The sequence below is a fragment of the Rutidosis leptorrhynchoides genome, unplaced genomic scaffold, assembly GCF_046630445.1.
Source record: "Rutidosis leptorrhynchoides isolate AG116_Rl617_1_P2 unplaced genomic scaffold, CSIRO_AGI_Rlap_v1 contig536, whole genome shotgun sequence".
Classification (NCBI taxonomy): Eukaryota; Viridiplantae; Streptophyta; class Magnoliopsida; order Asterales; family Asteraceae; genus Rutidosis; species Rutidosis leptorrhynchoides.
The window spans coordinates 39,213-61,345 of record NW_027266763.1 but is presented as its reverse complement, the minus strand read 5'-3'; the positions used below and the strand labels follow the sequence as shown (position 1 = coordinate 61,345).

The window sequence follows — 22,133 nt, the reverse complement described above, 5'->3', positions numbered from 1 at the left end:
CCAACTCGGGGAAATGCCATGAATCACTAACTAGAATGGAAAGTGCAAGCCTCCACTAAATACATGAAATTTATTTGCTACTGTAATAAGCATTGGGGTGTCAACTTTTAACATTGTAGGAATAACTTTTAAAGCAGTAAGGAAAAAAAAAAGCATAGACTAGTAACAATAGAAACCAGAGATAAACAAGAATGGAAGAAAGACTTACAGATCAATAAATCTGATAAATCATTAATTCGGTTGAATGCAAACTTCAATCATGTTTGATTTTCTTGATTTGCCACTGATGCCGGAATAGAACATCACCATTTCTTGTATATTTATTTGAGAAGCAATAGTCCTAGCTAATTAGTACTATTGCTATGAAGATCTTATCGAAGTTAGGCCGGCATCATCTAGGGAGACTCTAAGTTGTGACAGAAAGGTTGTGAAGATTTTTCTGTTTTTCCTTCGTTGCAAGAACATTTAAGAGACTAAATAATCGTTTTAAAGTTTTTAGATGAGGGCACGGCGGCGAATATGAGTTTTGAGAGTATTTATAAGGTTAAAATTGCTTAGGGTTATGAAAAAGGCGACGACGTCTAGATTGTTTCATATACAATTGACTAGTTATGTATGTAAGTTAATTTTTTTTTTCTTTTTGTGAGAATGAAAGAAAATAAATCAAATTGTTTTGTTTATCTTAATACAATGGTTATTTTGGATTGAAAGTGGTGATCTTATTGATTTCACAGCTAGTATATTTATATACAATTACATGGAAGTATGAGTATCTAAAGCTAGCACAAGACTGTATCGATGAAATGCTATCGTAACCACCTACTCTGATACAAAACTCAAATACAAGGTAGAATACAATATGGACTTGTGTAGAATTGGGCCTAAGTCATTCTATCAAACTTAGCCCATGAACTTCATCTTCCAGGAACTTCATCTTCAACATATCTTACATTTTCTTTCATTAGATATCTGACAAAAATGTTAAGGGGACATCTTACGGATGTCCAAGAGCGATCCACCCAAACTTAAGTGTGATAATGTCTTTATTTTTTATTTTCTTTTTCATATTCTTTTCTAATCTATCCCATGTTGCATACTAATAGCAAAATATTAATCCCTCCTATTCAAAATAGGTGAGCAATAAATATCGAAAATCAATCTAAATTAGAGATGAATAATTTTCCGCCCAAGAATTACATCATACGAACATACGAACGTTATTTACACAGATTTTGTACATTGATCAAATATGATAATAAATTCTATCTACAGATATCTAAAAGAAATATATGTGGCGCACAACTGATCGATTCTGGTGAGTTAAACAAAATAAGTATTCAACAGTTGTATAGAGGCAATTGATGATCAATGTAAGACTGAGGTTGGATGCAACTAGAAATAGCATCCACAATCCGATTCATATTTGATCTACACTCAGGATTCTCTAATAGGGCAGCATTAGCCAAATCAAGCAAAACTTTAAGTTGCAGCAAACTGACATTCTTCTTAAGTTTAGGATCCAACAAATTCTCAGCCAAAATTTTGACATCCTCTTCTCTCCTATCATCTTCAGTCAACTCTGCAAGGCTGATAGAACCCTGCATCGATTTTAAACCCGTAATAAGCTCAAGCAACAGAATCCCGTAACTGTACACATCACTCTTAGTCGACAGCTGTCCTGTTTTCATGTAAGTGACGTCAATATAGCCCAGTGAGTCTTTAATGCTCAGACTAGGAGTGGTAGTCTTGTGATTGTTCTCTTGGCCTAACTTGCAAAGTCCGAAATCGGCTAGCTTTGCATGGTCATAGTCTACTAAGAGAATGTTTGAGGATTTGACGTCTCGATGGATTATAGGAGGGTCTGCTTCTGAGTGAAGATAGTCCAGGGCTCGAGCCACGTCTAAGGCGATATTGACTCGGTTTGACCATGTTAGGATGTCGGATTTGTTGTTGGGAACGTGCATCTTGTCGAATAAGGACTTGTTGGGGACGTATTCTAGCACTAGAAGTTTCTCTCCTGTACAAAATAAATTTCATCCATAAGAATTATGTAGGAAAACTAATTACAGATGAATTTATATGTAAGCAAGGGTAAAATACAAACTACTCAAGTTTAGGTCCAAAAAATAGTTTGTCCAGTTACAAAAGATCCCCTCGAGTTTAACTTAGTATAACAAAATTGTCCTTTTCATGTCATATTATTTTCTTAGAATGTCTAAAATTAAAGTGTCTTGAATTTGCATGTTTATTACTCCCTCCATCCCAAATTAGATGTTATCAAATGCATGAGGAAAATACGTGGGGACATGAGGGTGAAGATGGCGAAATGGGTGCATGAGGGTATAATGGATAAACATAATTAATGTTCCTTAAACTTGTCAAAATTTATATCTAATTTGGGACAAAAAATTATGTTTATGTTTGCATATAATTTGGAACGGAGGGAGTATAATTTTGTAGTTTTCTATGGTATTTTCACCTTATTTTGAATAGTATTCATGAAACTCACTTGTACTTCCTTTTAATAAAAGATGGGAAATGTTTGTTTAATTGAAGCAAGGAAGTACCTTTGTCTAAGCAGAAACCAAAATTAAAGCATAATATTATTTTCACATAACTTAAATATTCAAAAGTAGTCTTGCGGAATTATATACACCAAAATTAAAACATTTCTTCATACTTGGAAAACTTGCAGAAGAGAATCTTATCGCCGAAGAGCCCGCCCTAGATGCTACTGCCGCTACCGATCAACCTGAAGAGAAAATAATTTTTTTTCGAAAAACGTAAGTTTACGCTTAGTGAGGTTTTATCGAAATACTTCTAAAAATATCATTAGGAAAAACAATATATTCATAAAAAAAACAATCATCAAGAAAAGTCCGTCGAAAACATCTGTATACTTTCATTTTTCCTCGAAACATTTATCGAACCCTTTCAGTGAAAAAAACATTAGGAATTACAACAGGGGCGACTCGACCTCGAATAAAAAGTTTTTGGGTTCGCGTATATATATATATATAAAGCAAAACTTGCTTTAAACCTCGTCGTTATTAAAACGTCCAAACATTACTTGGGGTCTTTAAAAAAAATTCTCTTCAGTTTTTAAAATATAACATATAGCTATGCCGTATTCTTTAATTAAATCGTAAACATCGATACGTTAATAACTTACGGCATAATAATATCTATACATATTTCGTAAAATACGAATATATTTTACATAATTAAAAAGAAAGTAACAGTCACCGTTTCTTTACGTCTCGTGTTGTCCTTCTCACGTAACGTGACGTCGTAATTATTCACCTATTGAAATATCGTTATAAGTTTCGCAAATACTACCGCTTAAAAGAAATTACTCGAATTAGTCCTACCCGTCGTTTCGTCCTAAGTATTCTTATCTGTAACTTATTAGGTGTTTTTAAAGTTATTATTATTTTTATAACTTGATTGTTCATTAAATATTACTTATAATGGAATGAGTTTCATAAAATTTTATAAAAACATACCTACTGATTAAAAATAATGTTCCAATATTATAAAATAATTTCCTAAGTTAAAATATGGCTCAAAAGAATTTTGGCAACACTTAGTTATTTTTAAACCATTTTTGACAGCTAAATTAACTCAGGAATTAAAATAAATTAAATCTGACTTGGAAAATTCTGAAATTTTGATATTTTGTATAGATTAGTATTTTTAGCTTATTGTAAAAATTTCATAATTTTTGGACAAGTAGAAATTATTTAATTTGCTTCGGAAAATAAAACAGGTTCGGTTTTAGTAAAATTACCAAAATAAATCTTGTTTAAAAACTGACGCATTGGTATTTTTATAAATACTTTAAAAACAGAAGGTTAAAATTGACTTTACTGTCAGGTTCGGGTAGACCGAAATCAGACCGAACTGAATCAGTGGATAGAACCGATTTTATTCCGTAAAATGACCATAAAACTATTGACTTTCCATTAACCCGGAAGACTCACGTTGGTATTCTTGTAATTTCATTAAAATCGAAGGGTTATTTTAGTCTTTTACCAGAAAAATCGATTTGGTCTGTTTTACTATAAAAAGGGACTGGACCGGTTGGTCCAGTCATTTCCTTCTTCTTCTTCCTCTCTTCCTCCCCGTTTCTCTCGACATTCTCTGCACGGCTCGACGTCGTCCGTGCCGATTCCAGCGATGTCGAAGCCTAACCCACATACCAAAATGCTCCTCTCAACACAAGGAACACATATCCATCATCAATTTCGTCTAATCTCAACAGGGTAAGTTTTAATTTCAGTTTTTCTAATTTAGGGTTCTAAGTCAAATTTGGGGTTTTTGCCCGATTCTCATATATGTTAATCTACGATACTTCCTAAGCTTTTTGATGCAATTTTTAATTTAATTCGACAAGAAGTTGGGCTTGGATAATCACCTTGACTTTTCTATTTTTCTTGCGAGGTTTGATTCGGCTGAAGGGAGGTTGACGATAACTAAAAGAGGCTTTTTCACCACTGGAGCAAACTGGAACTCGGCCGGACTCGGCTGAGTCAACTCAACCAGTCACGGAGTTGACTCGGTCACAGAACAGAGATAAGTTCCTCTCCTAATTTTTCCTGTTTGATTTTAAGTTTCAATGTTAGGATAGGTGTTTATATGTTGAATTGAATTGAAATTTGTTTGTATGCATTACCTGTTTAGATGTTCTAGAGTGACTGAAATGTGACTTGAAACTTGGCTGCCTATGTCTCTGCCATTGGTTGAAAATCTGTGAATTCAGTGTTTAGGCATCACTGTGAGCTTGCATGTTGTTTTTTTGTGAGTTATAAAATCATATACAGTTTGGTTTTGATGGCTGCCGGTTGGGATTGTTTGAGACTAATTTGATTATGTTGAGAGTGTATGAGAACAAGGGTTCAAGCTTAATTGAAATGGTAGTTGTTGGCTGCTTTGCTGTGAGTTTGAGAGTGTTTGGATTATTTTAGGATTGTGGAAAATGTTTAAGTCTGGCAGCCATAGTTTGTAAAGGAAAACTGCATGTATGCATGGGTTTGTGGCCTGCTTGAGTCACTACACCTGTCTGGCTTGTTTACAGTTGTGTTGAGTCATGGATTGATGAATGTTTCCTGCCTTACAGGTGTATTTAATAGTGCTTGCTGTGTTGTTGTGTTTTGTGCAGAATATGGGTCAAAAAGGCTGCATTTTTCCCATGTTTTGGCAGCTGTCTTAGCCATCTCCAAGGCTGCCAGCTGGCTGTTTTGTCTAGGTAGTGTAGTAATTTTAATTTGTAGTCTTTAGGGATTTTTGTATACAGTATTTGATGTGTATTTAGTAAATAGTATTAGGTATTTGTAAGTACTTATAAGTATAGATTGGTATGTATACTTGGTATGTATCTTTGTAAAAAAATATTCCTTGTAATATTTACTATAGCTATAATAAATGTTTGTATACTTAGGTGTAATTGCTCTTGTAAATTTCTTGTAGCAAATTTTCTATATAATGGAACATCCTATAGTTAATACAAAATAATTTCTACACCAACTTCCCTTTCTCACTTTCATAAAATTGTGACTTGTCGTGTAAGTAACGTGCATTTAGCATAGAAATCGAGATTCTATCTAGCGTAAAAATTCAAAAGACACGCGCGTTTAAACGATTGAAATTTTTATTTAATCGAAAATCAACGACACGTCGACATAAGCTACAGGATTATCTAAGTCGAAATTTTCAAGTCGTTACAAATACTAATGATATTTTACTCGGTATTGACACCAATGTACCATTTGCGCGATAGTAATGTAAATAGTTTCAACAATTCCACACATTATGGACATTCACGATTGACACCATAGTACCATTTGTACAATAGTAATGATGCTTTACTCGTGATCGAGATCATTGTACCATTTGCACAAAGTAATGTCATTATTTTCTACAATTCCACACATAATTGACATTCACGACTGACACAATTCTACCATTTGTACAATATTAATGATATTTTACTCGCGATTGACGTTATTGTACCAATTGTACAATAGTAATGACATTATCTTCTCCAATACCACACCAAATTGACATTTAAGATTGACACCGTTGTACCATTTGTACAATAGTAATGGTATTCTAGTCGCTATGGACACCAATGTATTTTTTGCACAATACTAACGTCATTATTCTCAACAATTCTGCACATTATTGACATTCACGATTGACACAATTGTATCATTTGTACCATAGTAGTGATATTTTACACGGTATTGACACCATTGTAACATTTACACAATAGTAATGTCGTATTCTCTATAATTCCACACATTATTGACATTCATGATTGACACAATTGTACCATTTGTACAATAGAAATGATATTTTACTCGTGATCGACACCATCGTACCAATTGTACAATAGGAATGACATTATTTTCTCCAGTACCACACATGATTGAAATTTAAGGTTGACACCGTCGTACCATTTCTACAATACTAATGATATTTTACTCGATATTGACACCAATGTACCATTTGGGAGATAGTAATGTAATTATTTTCAACAATTCCACACATTATGGACATTCAAGATTGACACCATAGTACCACTTGTACAATAGTAATGATGCTTTACTCGCGATCGAGATCATTGTACCATTTGCACAACAGTAATGTCATTATTTTCTATAATTCCACACATAATTGACATTCACGACTGACACAATTCTACCATTTGTACAATATTAATGATATTTTACTCGTGATTGACCTTATTGTACCAATTGCACAATAGTAATGTCGTTATTCTCTATAATTCCACACATTATTGACATTCATGATTGACACAATTGTACCAATTGTACAATAGTAATGACATTATCTTCTCCAATACCACACCTAATTGACATTTAAGATTGACACCATTGTACCATTTGTACAATAGTAATGGTATTTTAGTCGGTATGGACACAAATGTATTATTTGCACAATACTAATGTCATTATTTTCAACAATTCCGCACATTATTGGCATTCACGATTGACACAATTGTATCATTTGTACAATAGTAATGATGCTTTACTCGTGATCGAGATCATTGTACCATTTGCACAATAGTAATGTCGTTATTCTCTATAATTTCACACATTATTGACATCCATGAGTGACACAATTGTACCATTTGTACAATAGAAATGATATTTTACTCGTGATCGACACCATCGTACCAATTATACAATAGGAATGACATTATTTTCTCCAGTACCACACATGCTTGAAATTTAAGGTTGACACTGTCGTACAATTTCTACAATACTAATGATATTTTACTCGGTATTGACACCAATGTACCATTTGCGCGATAGTAATGTAATTATTTTCAACAATTCCACACATTATGGACATTCACGATTGACACCATAGTACCATTTGTACAATAGTAATGATGCTTTACTCGTGATCGAGATCATTGTACCATTTGCACAAAGTAATGTCATTATTTTCTACAATTCCACACATAATTGTCATTCACGACTGACACAATTCTACCATTTGTACAATATTAATGATATTTTACTCGCGATTGACGTTATTGAACCAATCGTACAATAGTAATGACATTATCTTCTCCAATACCACACCAAATTGACATTTAAGATTGACACCGTTGTACCATTTGTACACTAGTAATGGTATTCTAGTCGGTATGGACACCAATGTATGTTTTGCACAATACCAACGTCATTATTCTCAACAATTCCGCACATTATTGACATTCACGATTGACACAATTGTATCATTTGTACGATAGTAGTGATATTTTACTCGGTATTGACACCATTGTAACATTTACACAATAGTAATGTCGTATTCTCTATAATTCCACACATTATTGACATTCATGATTGACACAATTGTACCATTTGTACAATAAAAATGATATTTTACTCGTGATCGACACCATCGTACCAATTGTACAATAGGAATGACATTATTTTCTCCAGTACCACACATGATTGAAATTTAAGGTTGACACCGTCGTACCATTTCTACAATACTAATGATATTTTACTCGATATTGACACCAATGTACCATTTGGGAGATAGTAATGTAATTATTTTCAACAATTCCACACATTATGGACATTCAAGATTGACACCATAGTACCACTTGTACAATAGTAATGATTCTTTACTCGTGATCGAGATCATTGTACCATTTGCACAACAGTAATGTCATTATTTTCTACAATTGCACACATAATTGACATTCACGACTGACACAATTCTACCATTTGTACAATATTAATGATATTTTACTCGTGATTGACCTTATTGTACCAATTGCACAATAGTAATGTCGTTATTCTCTATAATTCCACACATTATTGACATTCATGATTGACACAATTGTACCAATTGTACAATAGTAATGACATTATCTTCTCCAATACCACACCTAATTGACATTTAAGATTGACACCATTGTACCATTTGTACAATAGTAATGGTATTTTACCCGGTATGGACACAAATGTATTATTTGCACAATACTAATGTCATTATTTTCAACAATTCCGCACATTATTGGCATTCACGGTTGACACAATAGTATCATTTGTACAATAGTAGTGATATTTTACTCGGTATTGACACCATTGTACCATTTACACAATAGTAATGTCGTTATTCTCTATAATTTCACACATTATTGACATTCATGATTGACACAATTGTACCATTTGTACAATAGAAATGATATTTTACTCGTGATCGACACCATCGTACCAATTGTACAATAGGAATGACATTATTTTCTCCAGTACCACACATGATTGAAATTTAAGGTTGACACCGTCGTACCATTTCTACAATACTAATGATATTTTACTCGGTATTGACACCAATGTACCATTTGGGAGATAGTAATGTAATTATTTTCAACAATTCCACACATTATGGACATTCAAGATTGACACCATAGTACCACTTGTACAATAGTAATGATTCTTTACTCGTGATCGAGATCATTGTACCATTTGCACAACAGTAATGTCATTATTTTCTACAATTCCACACATAATTGACATTCACGACTGACACAATTCTACCATTTGTACAATATTAATGATATTTTACTCGTGATTGACCTTATTGTACCAATTGCACAATAGTAATGTCGTTATTCTCTATAATTCCACACATTATTGACATTCATGATTGACACAATTGTACCAATTGTACAATAGTAATGACATTATCTTCTCCAATACCACACCTGATTGGCATTTAAGATTGACACCATTGTACCATTTGTACAATAGTAATGGTATTTTACCCGGTATGGACACAAATGTATTATTTGCACAATACTAATGTCATTATTTTCAACAATTCCGCACATTATTGGCATTCACGATTGACACAATTGTATCATTTGTACAATAGTAGTGATATTTTACTCGGTATTGACACCATTGTACCATTTACACAATAGTAATGTCGTTATTCTCTATAATTTCACACATTATTGACATCCATGAGTGACACAATTGTACCATTTGTACAATAGAAATGATATTGTACTCGTGATCGACACCATCGTACCAATTGTACAATAGGAATGACATTATTTTCTCCAGTACCACACATGCTTGAAATTTAAGGTTGACACTGTCGTACCATTTCTACAATACTAATGATATTTTACTCGGTATTGACACCAATGTACCATTTGCGCGATAGTAATGTAATTATATTCAACAATTCCACACATTATGGACATTCACGATAGACACCATAGTACCATTTGTACAATAGTAATGATGCTTTACTCGTGATCGAGATCATTGTACCATTTGCACAACCGTAATGTCATTATTTTCTACAATTCCACACATAATTGACATTCACGACTGACACAATTCGACCATTAGTACAATATTAATGATATTTTACTCGCGATTGACGTTATTGCACCAATTGTAAAATAGTAATGAGATTATCTTCTCCAATACCACACCTAATTGACATTTAAGATTGACACCGTTGTACCATTTGTACAATAGTAATGGTATTTTAGTCGGTATGGACACCAATGTATTTTTTGCACAATACTAACCTCATTATTTTCAACAATTCCACACATTATTGACATTCATGATTGACACAATTGTACCATTTGTACAATAGAAATGATTTTTTACTCGTGATCGACACCATCGTACCAATTGTACAATAGGAACGACATTATTTTCTGCAGTACCACACATGACTGAAATTTAAGGTTGACACCGTCGTACCATTTCTACAATACTAATGATATTTTACTCGGTATTGACACCAATGTACCAATTGCGTTATAGTAATGTAATTATTTTCAACAATTCCACACATTATGGACATTTATGATTGACACCATAGTACCATTTGTACAATAGTAATGATGATTTACTCGTGATCGAGATCATTGTACCATTTGCACAACAGTAATGTCATTATTTTCTACAATTCCATACATAATTGACATTCACGACTGACACAATTCTACCATTTGTACAATAGAAATGATATTTTACTCGTGATCGACACCATCGTACCAATTATACAATAGGAATGACATTATTTTCTCCAGTACCACACATGCTTGAAATTTAAGGTTGACACTGTCGTACAATTTCTACAATACTAATGATATTTTACTCGGTATTGACACCAATGTACCATTTGCGCGATAGTAATGTAATTATTTTCAACAATTCCACACATTATGGACATTCACGATTGACACCATAGTACCATTTGTACAATAGTAATCATGCTTTACTCGTGATCAGGACCATTGTACCAATTGTGCAATAGGAATGACATTATTTTCTGCAATACGAAATTTAAATGACATTTAAGATTGACACCGTCGTACCATTTCTACAATATTATTGATATTTTACTCGGTATTGACACCAATGTACCATTTGCGCGATAGTAATGTAATTAGTTTCAGAAATTCCACACATTATGGACATTGACGATCGACACCATGGTACCATTTGTACAATAGTAATGATGCTTTACTCGGTATCGGGATCATTGTACCATTTGCAAAACAGTAATGTCATTATTGTCTACAACTCTACCATTTGTACATTAGAAATGATATTTTACTCGTGATCGACACCATTGTACCAATTGTGCAATAGGAATGACATTATTTTCTGCAATACGACACATAAATGACATTTAAGATTGACACCGTCGTACCATTTCTACAATACTAATGATATTTTACTCGGTATTGACACCAATGAACCATTTGCGCGATAGTAATGTAATTAGTTTCCACAATTCCACACATTATGGACATTCACGATTGACACCATAGTACCATTTGTACAATAGTAATCATGCTTTACTCGTGATTGGGATCATTGTACCATTTGTACAATAGTAATGATGCTTTACTAATGTCATTATTTTCTACAATTCCACACATAATTGACATTCACGACTGACACAATTCTACTATTTGTACAATATTAATGATATTTTACTCGTGATCGACACCATCGTACCAATTGTACAATAGGAATGACATTATTTTCTCCAGTACCACACATGATTGAAATTTAAGGTTGACACCGTCGTACCATTTCTACAATACTAATGATATTTTACTCGGTATTGACACCAATGTACCATTTGGGAGATAGTAATGTAATTATTTTCAACAATTCCACACATTATGGACATTCAAGATTGACACCATAGTACCACTTGTACAATAGTAATGATGCTTTACTCGTGATCGACATCATTGTACCATTTGCACAACAGTAATGTCATTATTTTCTATAATTCCACACATAATTGACATTCACGACTGACATAATTCTACCATTTGTACAATATTAATGATATTTTACTCGTGATTGACATTATTTTACCAATTGTACAATAGTAATGACATTTTTTTCTCCAATTCCACACATTATTGACATTCACGATTGACACCATTGTACCATTTGTACAATAGTTATGAAATTTTACTCGTGATGGACATCATTGTACCATTTGCAAAATAGTAATGTCATTATTTTCTATAATTCTACACATTATGGGCATTCACGATTGACACAATTGTACTATCTGGACAATAGTAATGATATTTTACTCGTGATCGACATTATTTTACCATTGGCCACAATAATAATGTCATTATTTTTTTATTTTCCAGACATTATTGACATTCACGATTGACACCATTGTACCATTTGTATAATAGTTATGATATTTTACTCGTGATCGACATTATTGTACCATTTGCAAAATAGTAATGTCATTATTTTCTGCAGTTCCACACATTATGGCCATTCACGATTGACACAATTGTACTATCTGTACAATAGTAATGATATTTTACTCGTGATCGACATCATTTTACTAGTGGCCACAATAGTAATGCAAAATAGTAATGTCATTATTTTCTAGAATTCTACATTGCGGGCATTCACAATTGAAACAATTGCACAGTTTGTACAATAGTAATAATATTTTACTCGTGCTTGAGACCAATGTACCAATTGCACAATAGTAATGACATTATTTTCTCCAATATCACACGTTATTGATATTCTTGATCGACACAATTGTACCATTTGTACAATAGTAATGACATTTTACTCGTGATCAATATCATTGTACCGTTTGCACAATAGTAATGTCATTATTTTCTACGATTCAACACATCATGGAAATTCACGATTGATACCATTGTACCATTTGAACAATAGTAATGATATTTTACTCGTGATCGACATCATTTTACCATTGGCACAATAGTAATGTCATTGTTTCCTACAATTCCACAGATCATGGACATTCACAATTGACACCATTGTACCATTCGTAAATTATTAATGATATTTTACTCGGGATCGACATCATTGTACGATTTGTACAATAGTACTGTCATTATTTCTACGATTCCATTCATTATGGACATTCATGATTGACACCATTGTACCATTTGTACAATAGTAATGATATTTTACTCATGATCGACATCATTGTACCATTTGCCAAATAGTAATGTCATTATTTTCTACAATTCCACACATTATGGGCATTTTCAATTGCCACAATTGTACCATTTGTACAATAGTAATGATATTTTACTCGTGATCGACATTATTGTACCATTTGCAAAATAGTAATGTCATTAATTTCTACAATTCCACACATTACGGCCATTCACAATTGAAACATTGTACCATTTGTTCAATAGTAATGCTATTTTAGTCGCGATCGACATCATTGTACGATTTGTACAATAGTGCTGTCATTATTTCTACGATTCCATTCATTATGGACATTCACGATTGACACCATTGTACCATTTTTCCAATAGTAATGATATTTTACTCGTGATCGACATCATTGTACCATTTGCAAAATAGTACTGTCATTATTTTCTACAATTCCACACATTATGGGCATTTACGATTGCCATAATTGTACCATTTGTACAATAATAATGATATTGTACATGTGATCGACATTATTGTACCATTTGCAAAATAGTAATGTCATTAATTTCTACAATTCCACACATTACGGCCATTCACAATTGAAACATTGTACCATTTGTTCAATAGTAATGCTATTTTAGTCGTGATCGACATCATTGTACTATTTTCACAATAGTAATGTCATTATTTCTACAATTCCATTAATTATGGACATTCACGATTGACGCAATTGTACAATTATTTTAAAAATAGAAGGATAAAATAGTCTTTTAATATCAATTAAGGGTATATTAGTAATTTAACATTAAAAACTGGTTTTAAAAGAAAACCGGACCGGTCCAGACCGTGTCTTCTTCCTCGAGACCGCGGAGCTCTCTCTCCCCGTCGTCTCTTTTCTCCTTCGTTCAAGGCATTTCTGGCTACCTCGAACCTCAAGTCCGGTACCGTCGACTCGTTTCTTCGATACGAAGACGATGGTAGCTTTAGATTTTGCTAACTCGGCCTAGATTTTCCGTAATCTCGATTTAATCAAATCGGTTCGACGGTAAAAAGTTTCGAATCACGGCCTAAGCTTCTAGTATGTTAAACTACACGACATGAGGATCATTTCTACATAAAATTCGATGAAAATAATTGACTGTAGGTGACCGGATATTACCTCGAAAGATTCAGCCGGCCGGTTCACCTCCTTAACGTCGTCCGATGGAAAAATCGTCACTGGTTCTGAGCTCGTCGTCGGCTCTTCTACAACAGACTCGGATTTGGGACAATTCGGAGAAGTTTGGACAGTTAATTAAATACGTGGTTTGACGATTTCGACTGTGAAATATAATTTGGCAGAGAAAATGAAACGGAGGGATGCGTTTATAATGTAAAGTCTCAATAATGGTGTTACTGTGCCTTGCTGCAAATAATTGTGTTAGTGGGTTGGGTGTTAGGTTTATGTCGGGGAAAAATAATGAGTGGCGGCCGAAAGTTAATAAATTAGCTTTCGGTCCGTCACAAAAAACATGTATTAATTCCTGTTATTTCGAATATTATACCCGATATTCGATATAGATAAAAATACGTAAAATTAATTATCGAAAAACGAAATTAATGGTTTAGAAAGTTAGGTCTCGAAAAATATTTACGCGACATTTTTAAATGTCAACATCTGTCTTTTTAAATACTTGCGATTAAAATAAAATACGTAATAAAATACGTATCGAGTACGTATTTACTCGAAAAAAAGCGACTTAATTCGTAACGTCAACTACACGTTATTATCAAATGCACAATTATCAAAGTCAAATAAATCGGGTCGTTACACCATTCCGTCCAAAGCTTTTCCCGTTCGATCGTGTTGTGACTCTAAGTCGTTCTACAACTTAGATTCACATCATTCTTGAGGCGCCCGCATTTCGATCCATCATATGGATCTAGTGTGGGGCCCGTTGGTACCTTCTATCGTCTGCGGAATTTGGGCCCTTAGCTATGCCTCATAATATGAACTTGCTTAACCTGGAGAAAATATTTATTTTGTAGAAATCTATAAGCTATATGCTTAGTGAGGTTTTTAATAATCAATTTACAATACTTTAAACAATTTCAATTTTTGATTTAGATAATATATTACTTATATAATATATTTAAATCAAATAAATTCAATATTTCAATTTTTGATATTTTTCATATCAATTATTTAACATATTATGAACCCTCTGTGAAAATCAAATAAGGAATCACTAGCATACCGTTGTAGTGATCCATGCTACGTATATGAGTTCATATGCCATGAACTCGACCATACTAGACGCTAGGCAACAATCATAGTAGAGCGTACAGTCTGATAAGAGGTACTAGGCCGTCCGTAATCCACCTTTCAATAAAAGTAGGTCGTCCGTAATCCGCCATTCAATAAAAATAAAATCACTTGGGTCGCACTTAGACAACCATAAACAAGTGATGTAATGGGTTCTTATACAATTTATTTTAATAAAGCAAAATTTGCTTTAATTTATTTTGAGAATATTTTCTCCAGTTTTTATACCAAAATTCATATTTATATATATAATACTATGTCGTATATAAATTACTTAAAACAATAAATAGATTTTATACGACGTAGTATATATTTGACATATATTTAAATTATCACATAATGAAAAATAACTCACCTCGAAATAATCGTAAGCGCGATTTTACGTCAACAAAGTCTAACGACCTGTTAGATTATCGAAATTAATCAATCATCTAGTTAAATACTTTGCAGAAACATTACTCGTACTAAGACGGTCGCTCTCGGATTCTACGACGGTATTTTATCGATTAATCATTTTTAAATTAAATTTTTGAAAAAAAAATTTCATTGAAAATATTTTCCTATATGAAAAATATTTAATCAAATCAAATAATGTTTCTGGTTAATACAAAATAATTTATTATTATTTTTACACATTTATTTAAAACAGATTATTACTTAAATTTATTAATTGACCAATTATATAATATAAAATCATTCAAATAATTCATAATTTAAGATATATCAAATCTGATTACTTTTTCACAAAATTGTTACATATTCAAGTCTGGAACATTAATATTAACCTATGGTAAAAATTTGATAGGTTCGGATCGAGTAAAAATGATTATATTAGGTTCGGAAGATTTAAAATCAAATTTAGGGTTTCCATTTAGGGTTGGGAGACTGATTCTGCATTGAACCGAATTGATTTGGTTTGAACCGATGGTTAAAATGGGAAATGACAATTATAACCTTGAACTATTTTCTGATGTGTTTCTAATTCTGTTATTACTTTAAAAATTGAGGGGCAAAATAGTCATTTAAACACTAAAGCTGATTATAAGAGACGAACCGAACCGGTTCAGTCTCAGTCATCTTCAACCTAGCATTCGACGCGATTTCTTTCTCTCTCTTCTGTCGCTCTACTACGACGGTCGTCGCCGTTTGGCAACGTTTCGGCCCAAACCACCTACCTATCGACTCGTCTCGACGCCGTGAACATGATAATAAGGTTAAATTTCTCCGACTCGTCTTCTATTTCTCTTAATCACAATTTCACCAAATTGGTTCGAATTTATAAATGTTTGAATTAAACTCTAATCTTATAGTATGTTAATCTATGGTCGATTAGGAGTGTTTTATTGTGAAAATTGATGTGTTTTCATATATATAGGAGGCCGAATTTCACCTTGGAAGTTTCGGACCACCAGTTCTCGCAACGGCGTTAGCTGAGAAAGGTTCGTCGGCGTCCATGGATGCTCCTGGAGGTCGAACTCGGACAAAACTCGCCCGACTCAGTCACGACTCGCTCGTGACTCGATCGCGACTGAATGGCAAAACGCAATCGGCTCAGCCAACGATGACCGATACCGTGATCCTCGTGGCGTCGTCTACGCGACTCTGTCGTCATTGGGTAATTCTGCAAATTTCGATTTTTAGACAGTATGAAATTTTGACGATTTTGACTTGATTAATGTGTAAATCTTGCTTGTAATGAATTGGGAGTGATACTACTTACCATTGAGTCGTAACATTGAACTGAATTAGATGAATGAAAATGTTGATTGAATTCTCTCCTTGGATCGTCCTTGTCGTGGGAGTATTGAGTTTTTGGCTATATAATTGAGTGTGTGAAAATGTGACGGAGGATGTGATTTAAAGAGAGATCACCGACAGAGATCACCGATAGTTTTCTCATCAATACGGGAAATCTGGATTTTTCCTACAGATGAAAATTGTGTAATTTTTGACTAATTAATCACTGTCTCGTCTCTTACATATATGTGTATTTATCTGATATTTCATATCTATTACCCATCATTTGATGTGTAGAGTTGGAAAATTGTGTTGGTGGGGTTGAGTGGTAGAAAATGTTAGGTTTATGTCGGTGAGCGAGGAATTAATTAACTACTCGTTCCGTCTCATACACATGTATTTTTATCTGTTATTTCGGGTCCAATACCTTATATTCGACGTAGGAAATAAATAGTCAAAACTATATACTGATGATCGAAAAATAATTCGCTAGACACTTAGATTTCGAAACTGCTACGTGACTTAATTTAATTGTTAACTTGATTTAATAAAAAGTTTTCCCACTCATGTAAAATACGGAATCAAATACACATTGACTACGTGAAGAATCGAATACGTATAGCTTTGATCATGTTATTATTTACACGTCACTATCGTTAGCATGCATGACAAAGTTCGAGAAAAAAAAATTGGATTCGCTACTATATGTCTATGTCAATAGCGCGATATTCAAAGTCGTAAAATCGGGTCGTTACAATTCTCTCCCGTTCTCGCCGTAAAAATCCTAGCTTTCTCGAAACTGTTCTTTCTCAACCTTAAATCGCACACTTTCTGTCCAACTCCAAATCACATCTGAAACTTCTCCCTATCATTTTTCTAGTATTTTTCCCTTAGAGTAGACACATTAAGCTATCTTTTATCCTTCTACACCGTCCCAAACTCGCAGCCTAGAAATTCCTAAAATTCGTCCAATACGAAGTAGATTTCAACATGGAAAGTGCAAGATCTTCATTTCCTTCTCTCTCCGGCCAAACTCCGGCCACCGGCGACCCCACACGCCATCACTTGGTGGTCAGCTGAAATTTGTCTACCACGAAATTCTTGCTAGAGCCTTTATCGACCTCGACGTTACAAACTTTTCTCATCGTTTTGCATTTTGTACGAAAAGGAGTAGACTTTTCCAAATCAACCACTTCTTCGTTCTTCTCCACTTCAAGGACCTTGTTGTCAACGTGAATCTCTTCCTTCAGACAAGTGGGTGATTCATGAATGGGAGATGATAGGATGGTAGGAGCACGTTGCTTGTTGAGCCAATTGTTGAGTCTTTCTTGTTGTCGATAGAACTTCTCCATTTTGTTAGGTCTTCGAGAGGAGGTTCCATGCTGCTTCAAAGTAGACAGAAGGCCACCCAAGAGAATTGGGCTCTGAAAGCAAATGATGGAGTAATGGGTGACGGACTCACGAGTTAAACCAACAACACCGAACGGGTTGAAGAAAACTAACAAAGAAGCAAGGAAGGCTTTTGCCGAATGCTTGTTCTTGCGGAAATATTAGAATTCTTGAGATAAAATACTTGAAGAGTTAAGAGCTCTCAAGTGTCAACGGATAGTGGCTGAATTTCCTAACCCCTCGAGACAAGACGAAAACTAAGCTTCTAGGTTGAGAATTAGCCAGGATCTTGTTTTCAAAGTTAACAATAAACTTGAGGATTTCAGAATAATCCACAACTTGAAAGAAAATAAACTTAACACTTTTTTTATCAAATTTCAATTCTAATTTCACTCAACATAAATAACACATATTTATAGGACAGTTGGCTACAAGTCTCAGGGCCAAACTCTCTTTACACGAGAAACAAGGAAGAAAAAAACATAGGAAATGCAAACTAGTCTAGGAAAAAATAAATTCAGCATAGAAAAATAAAAAATAACATGAGAAAATAAATAAAATTAGAAAACAGCAAAGTCTTGGACGGCAAAGCATTAAATATGGGTGGTGGCATTTATTTTTCAATGTGAATGCTTCAAATCTTGAATAAATGTGAGCAGTAAGGCTTTAAATGACGAGCGACAAATTTGACTTCTTCATGGACATCTTGACCGAGAGGAAATGAGGATGGTCCTCCATCATTATCTCCCGATCACACACTAGGTGAAATAAAAGAAAAATCATCATCACAAGGTTAGAACACATTTAATGCTCAAAGATTCTTTTCAGCTCAAGTTGGCTCACAAAGAAGAGAACCAGCTCAAAACTCTCCAAATCAGTTCAAAAGACTACTTTGAAGAAATCGAGAAAAATCGAATTTTGAGAGCAAGACGACATTAATGCTCGAAGGGAAGTTCAAGGACATTCAAGACACATTGAATACATCTACATGGCAGCCCAAGAAACCTAAATTTCATGAGAAATACACACATGCTCCATCTTCAATGTTTGTTCATGATCCTCCTTGAATGTTGGTTTGTCCCCTTGAAGATACATGTTTCGTCCTTTAAGTCTCATTCATGCTCCTCCATATTCATGCTCAATACTTTATTCATGTTTCCTTCAAGGTTCATGCTCTCCCATAATATTTCGGCCATACATTTTACTTTCAGTCATGCATTTTAATTATTCAAGTAATGTATTTAGAGATTCTAAGATGTATTAAGATTTTTCTTTCATATATCCATGTAAATACATCATGTACGTCCTATAAGTGCATGATGTATCTAGGTATTTGTATTTACTATTAATTCATATTTCTTAGGATACATCTACTCTATTGGCCAAATTCTCTTAGGCTTCTAGAGTATTCTTGTTCTCTTATAAATATGTACTCCTTCATGAATAAAAATACAGATTGCATTTGAGAAAAAATATGAGTTTGTTTTTTTTTTTTTTTAGAGTTATTTATCAAGTTTTGAGATTTCTAAAACTCTCAAAACCTTTTGTTTAACTTGTTCATCGATTTGAGTCCAAGTTATTAATTTCTATCCTACTATTCCAGTTCAACGGTTTGAGTTCTAGATACTCATTTTATTTCCACCAAAAATATCCTTTCTTTAAGTTTGGAAACATTACGGTACCGCCCAAAATAACCTAAAAATATAGAAATATAGCCTCCATCCGTCCAAGCCTTATTCATTTCGGTTTATGTTGTGATTCTAAGTATTTCCGCTACTTAGTTTCACATCACAAGCGATTAACACGAGAAATTTCAATATGAACATTTTGTGTCTTTTATTTATATCATTGTCCAGTGTGTTAACGAACACCTAAGTCAGCGGGAGATTTCGCCAAGTAGCGATTTCTTATAATGATGGGAGATTTGCCTTCTGAATTACCTAGGAGCTTGTGCGCAAGCCGTACTGCTCAACTAATCCTGGTAACTCGCTAATCTCCTATTAAAACTAGACCTAGGCTACCCAACCTAGTTTAGGACCCAACTCAACTAAGCCAGACACCGGCTAGTACTCTCGACTATAGTTCCCAACACATTAACCCTGAATAACCTATGACAACAAACAGAGGTCATAGTGGAGTCTAACATCAGCTAGTACTCACGACCTCCATTTATAGGCGATTCTTGCCTTGCGCGTCACTCAAAAGTATTATCTGTGTTGATCCGATTCTGATTGATCTTGATAGTATGATTCGGATATTCAATTTCCTATTTGGTAATTATTTTCAGCTGCACGTATGTTCTTCTTCGTCCAGAAAGATCAGAATATATTTAGTTTCCATTTACCTGATCTTGTTTCTTTTTATATTTGATGTTGTAGAGATGCTTAACCTGGAAAGAACCGAATGTGATTATGGTTTCTATTTCGTCTTAAATGATTTTATCCTTGATTTGATTCTCAATAGTATTTTTTGTTTCCTTTTTCAGCTACATACTTGAGACGCACATATGTATTTTCAGATGATACAAAATTTGATTTTATTTCATTTGTTTTGATTTTGTTTCCTTTTTTGTATTTCTCTAGAATGTATCTCTGCTCCTTTAATAACTTCCAAATTTATTGAGGTATCTCTCGATTCTTTGTCTAAAGGTGTTGGAAAAGAATTCTCTCATGCATCTTTTGATGTGGAAAATATTTTGGGAAAACCCAACTTTATGTCCCTCTTAAATCTTAATGACAAGAAAAATAATTCTCCAATTTGAAAGTGGAGGATTATACCTCCTAACTTTATTCCGTTAAACATTTATACCCCTTTGCCGTTAAAAAATTGTAAGGTGGCACCAATTTTCATTAAATCTAATTACGTGACAAAATAACCTAGTTACGTGGAATTTTAAGCCAATCTTATACTGACACGTGGCCAATGACACGTATAAAAATTCCACGTGGCATCCACATCATTAGACATAGGAAATATCGGTTCTATCCGGTTCAAGATCGACCAATCAGTTAGGTCCGATTCAAGCCAAACCAGTTCGATTCGTTAAGATTTTTTTAAAAAAATAATAAAAAAAAAAATCTCTTAGTTTTTTTAAATTTTTTTATTTTTTTATAAATATTTATGAAATTTAATTTTTTAAATTTCATAAATATTTATAATTTATAAAAAAATTATAAAAAATAAATCATTTTAAGAAAAACTAAAAATTCTGAACCTAACCGATGCTGTTTGAACCGGATCGAATTGACTAGTTCGATCTTGAACGAGATTGAACCAATCTTTTTCATGTTTAATGATGTGGCGTGAGTGATGTGGCATAGAACAAGTCAAGTGGAATTTGTTTACATGTCATATGGTGCGTGTCTGTATAAAATCGGTTAAAAAACTCACGTAAATTTAACGGAAATTAATACCATCTTAAAATTTTAACGATAAAAGGGTATGAATATTTAACGAAATAAGGACTATAATCCACTCTTTTCAAATAGAATAATATTTTCTTTCTCATTAAAATTTAAGAGGAACATAAAATTGGATTTAAAAAAAGAAAAAAATCGATCAAACAAAAGCGAGTTTCCCTTTGCGCTAAGCAATCATTCTGCAAAATCTCCTTCTCCGATGGCGGAATTTCAATCTTCTCCGGCAACCGTAGAGCAAAGCCCGAAGCCATTGGAAGCCGTTAACACCACGAATCCTACACC

At 33.6% G+C, this 22,133-nt stretch overlaps 1 protein-coding gene across 1 annotated transcript; it reads right to left on the bottom strand.

The window, feature by feature from the left end:
• Positions 1-1,337: 1,337 nt before the first annotated feature.
• Positions 1,338-18,395, bottom strand: LOC139884326 (calmodulin-binding receptor-like cytoplasmic kinase 2). Its single transcript, XM_071868371.1, has 2 exons — positions 18,206-18,395; positions 1,338-2,017 (listed from the first exon to the last, which is right to left on the bottom strand). Exons 1-2 carry the CDS (start codon positions 18,393-18,395, stop codon positions 1,338-1,340), a joined length of 870 nt encoding a protein of 289 aa, XP_071724472.1.
• Positions 18,396-22,133: the final 3,738 nt, after the last annotated feature.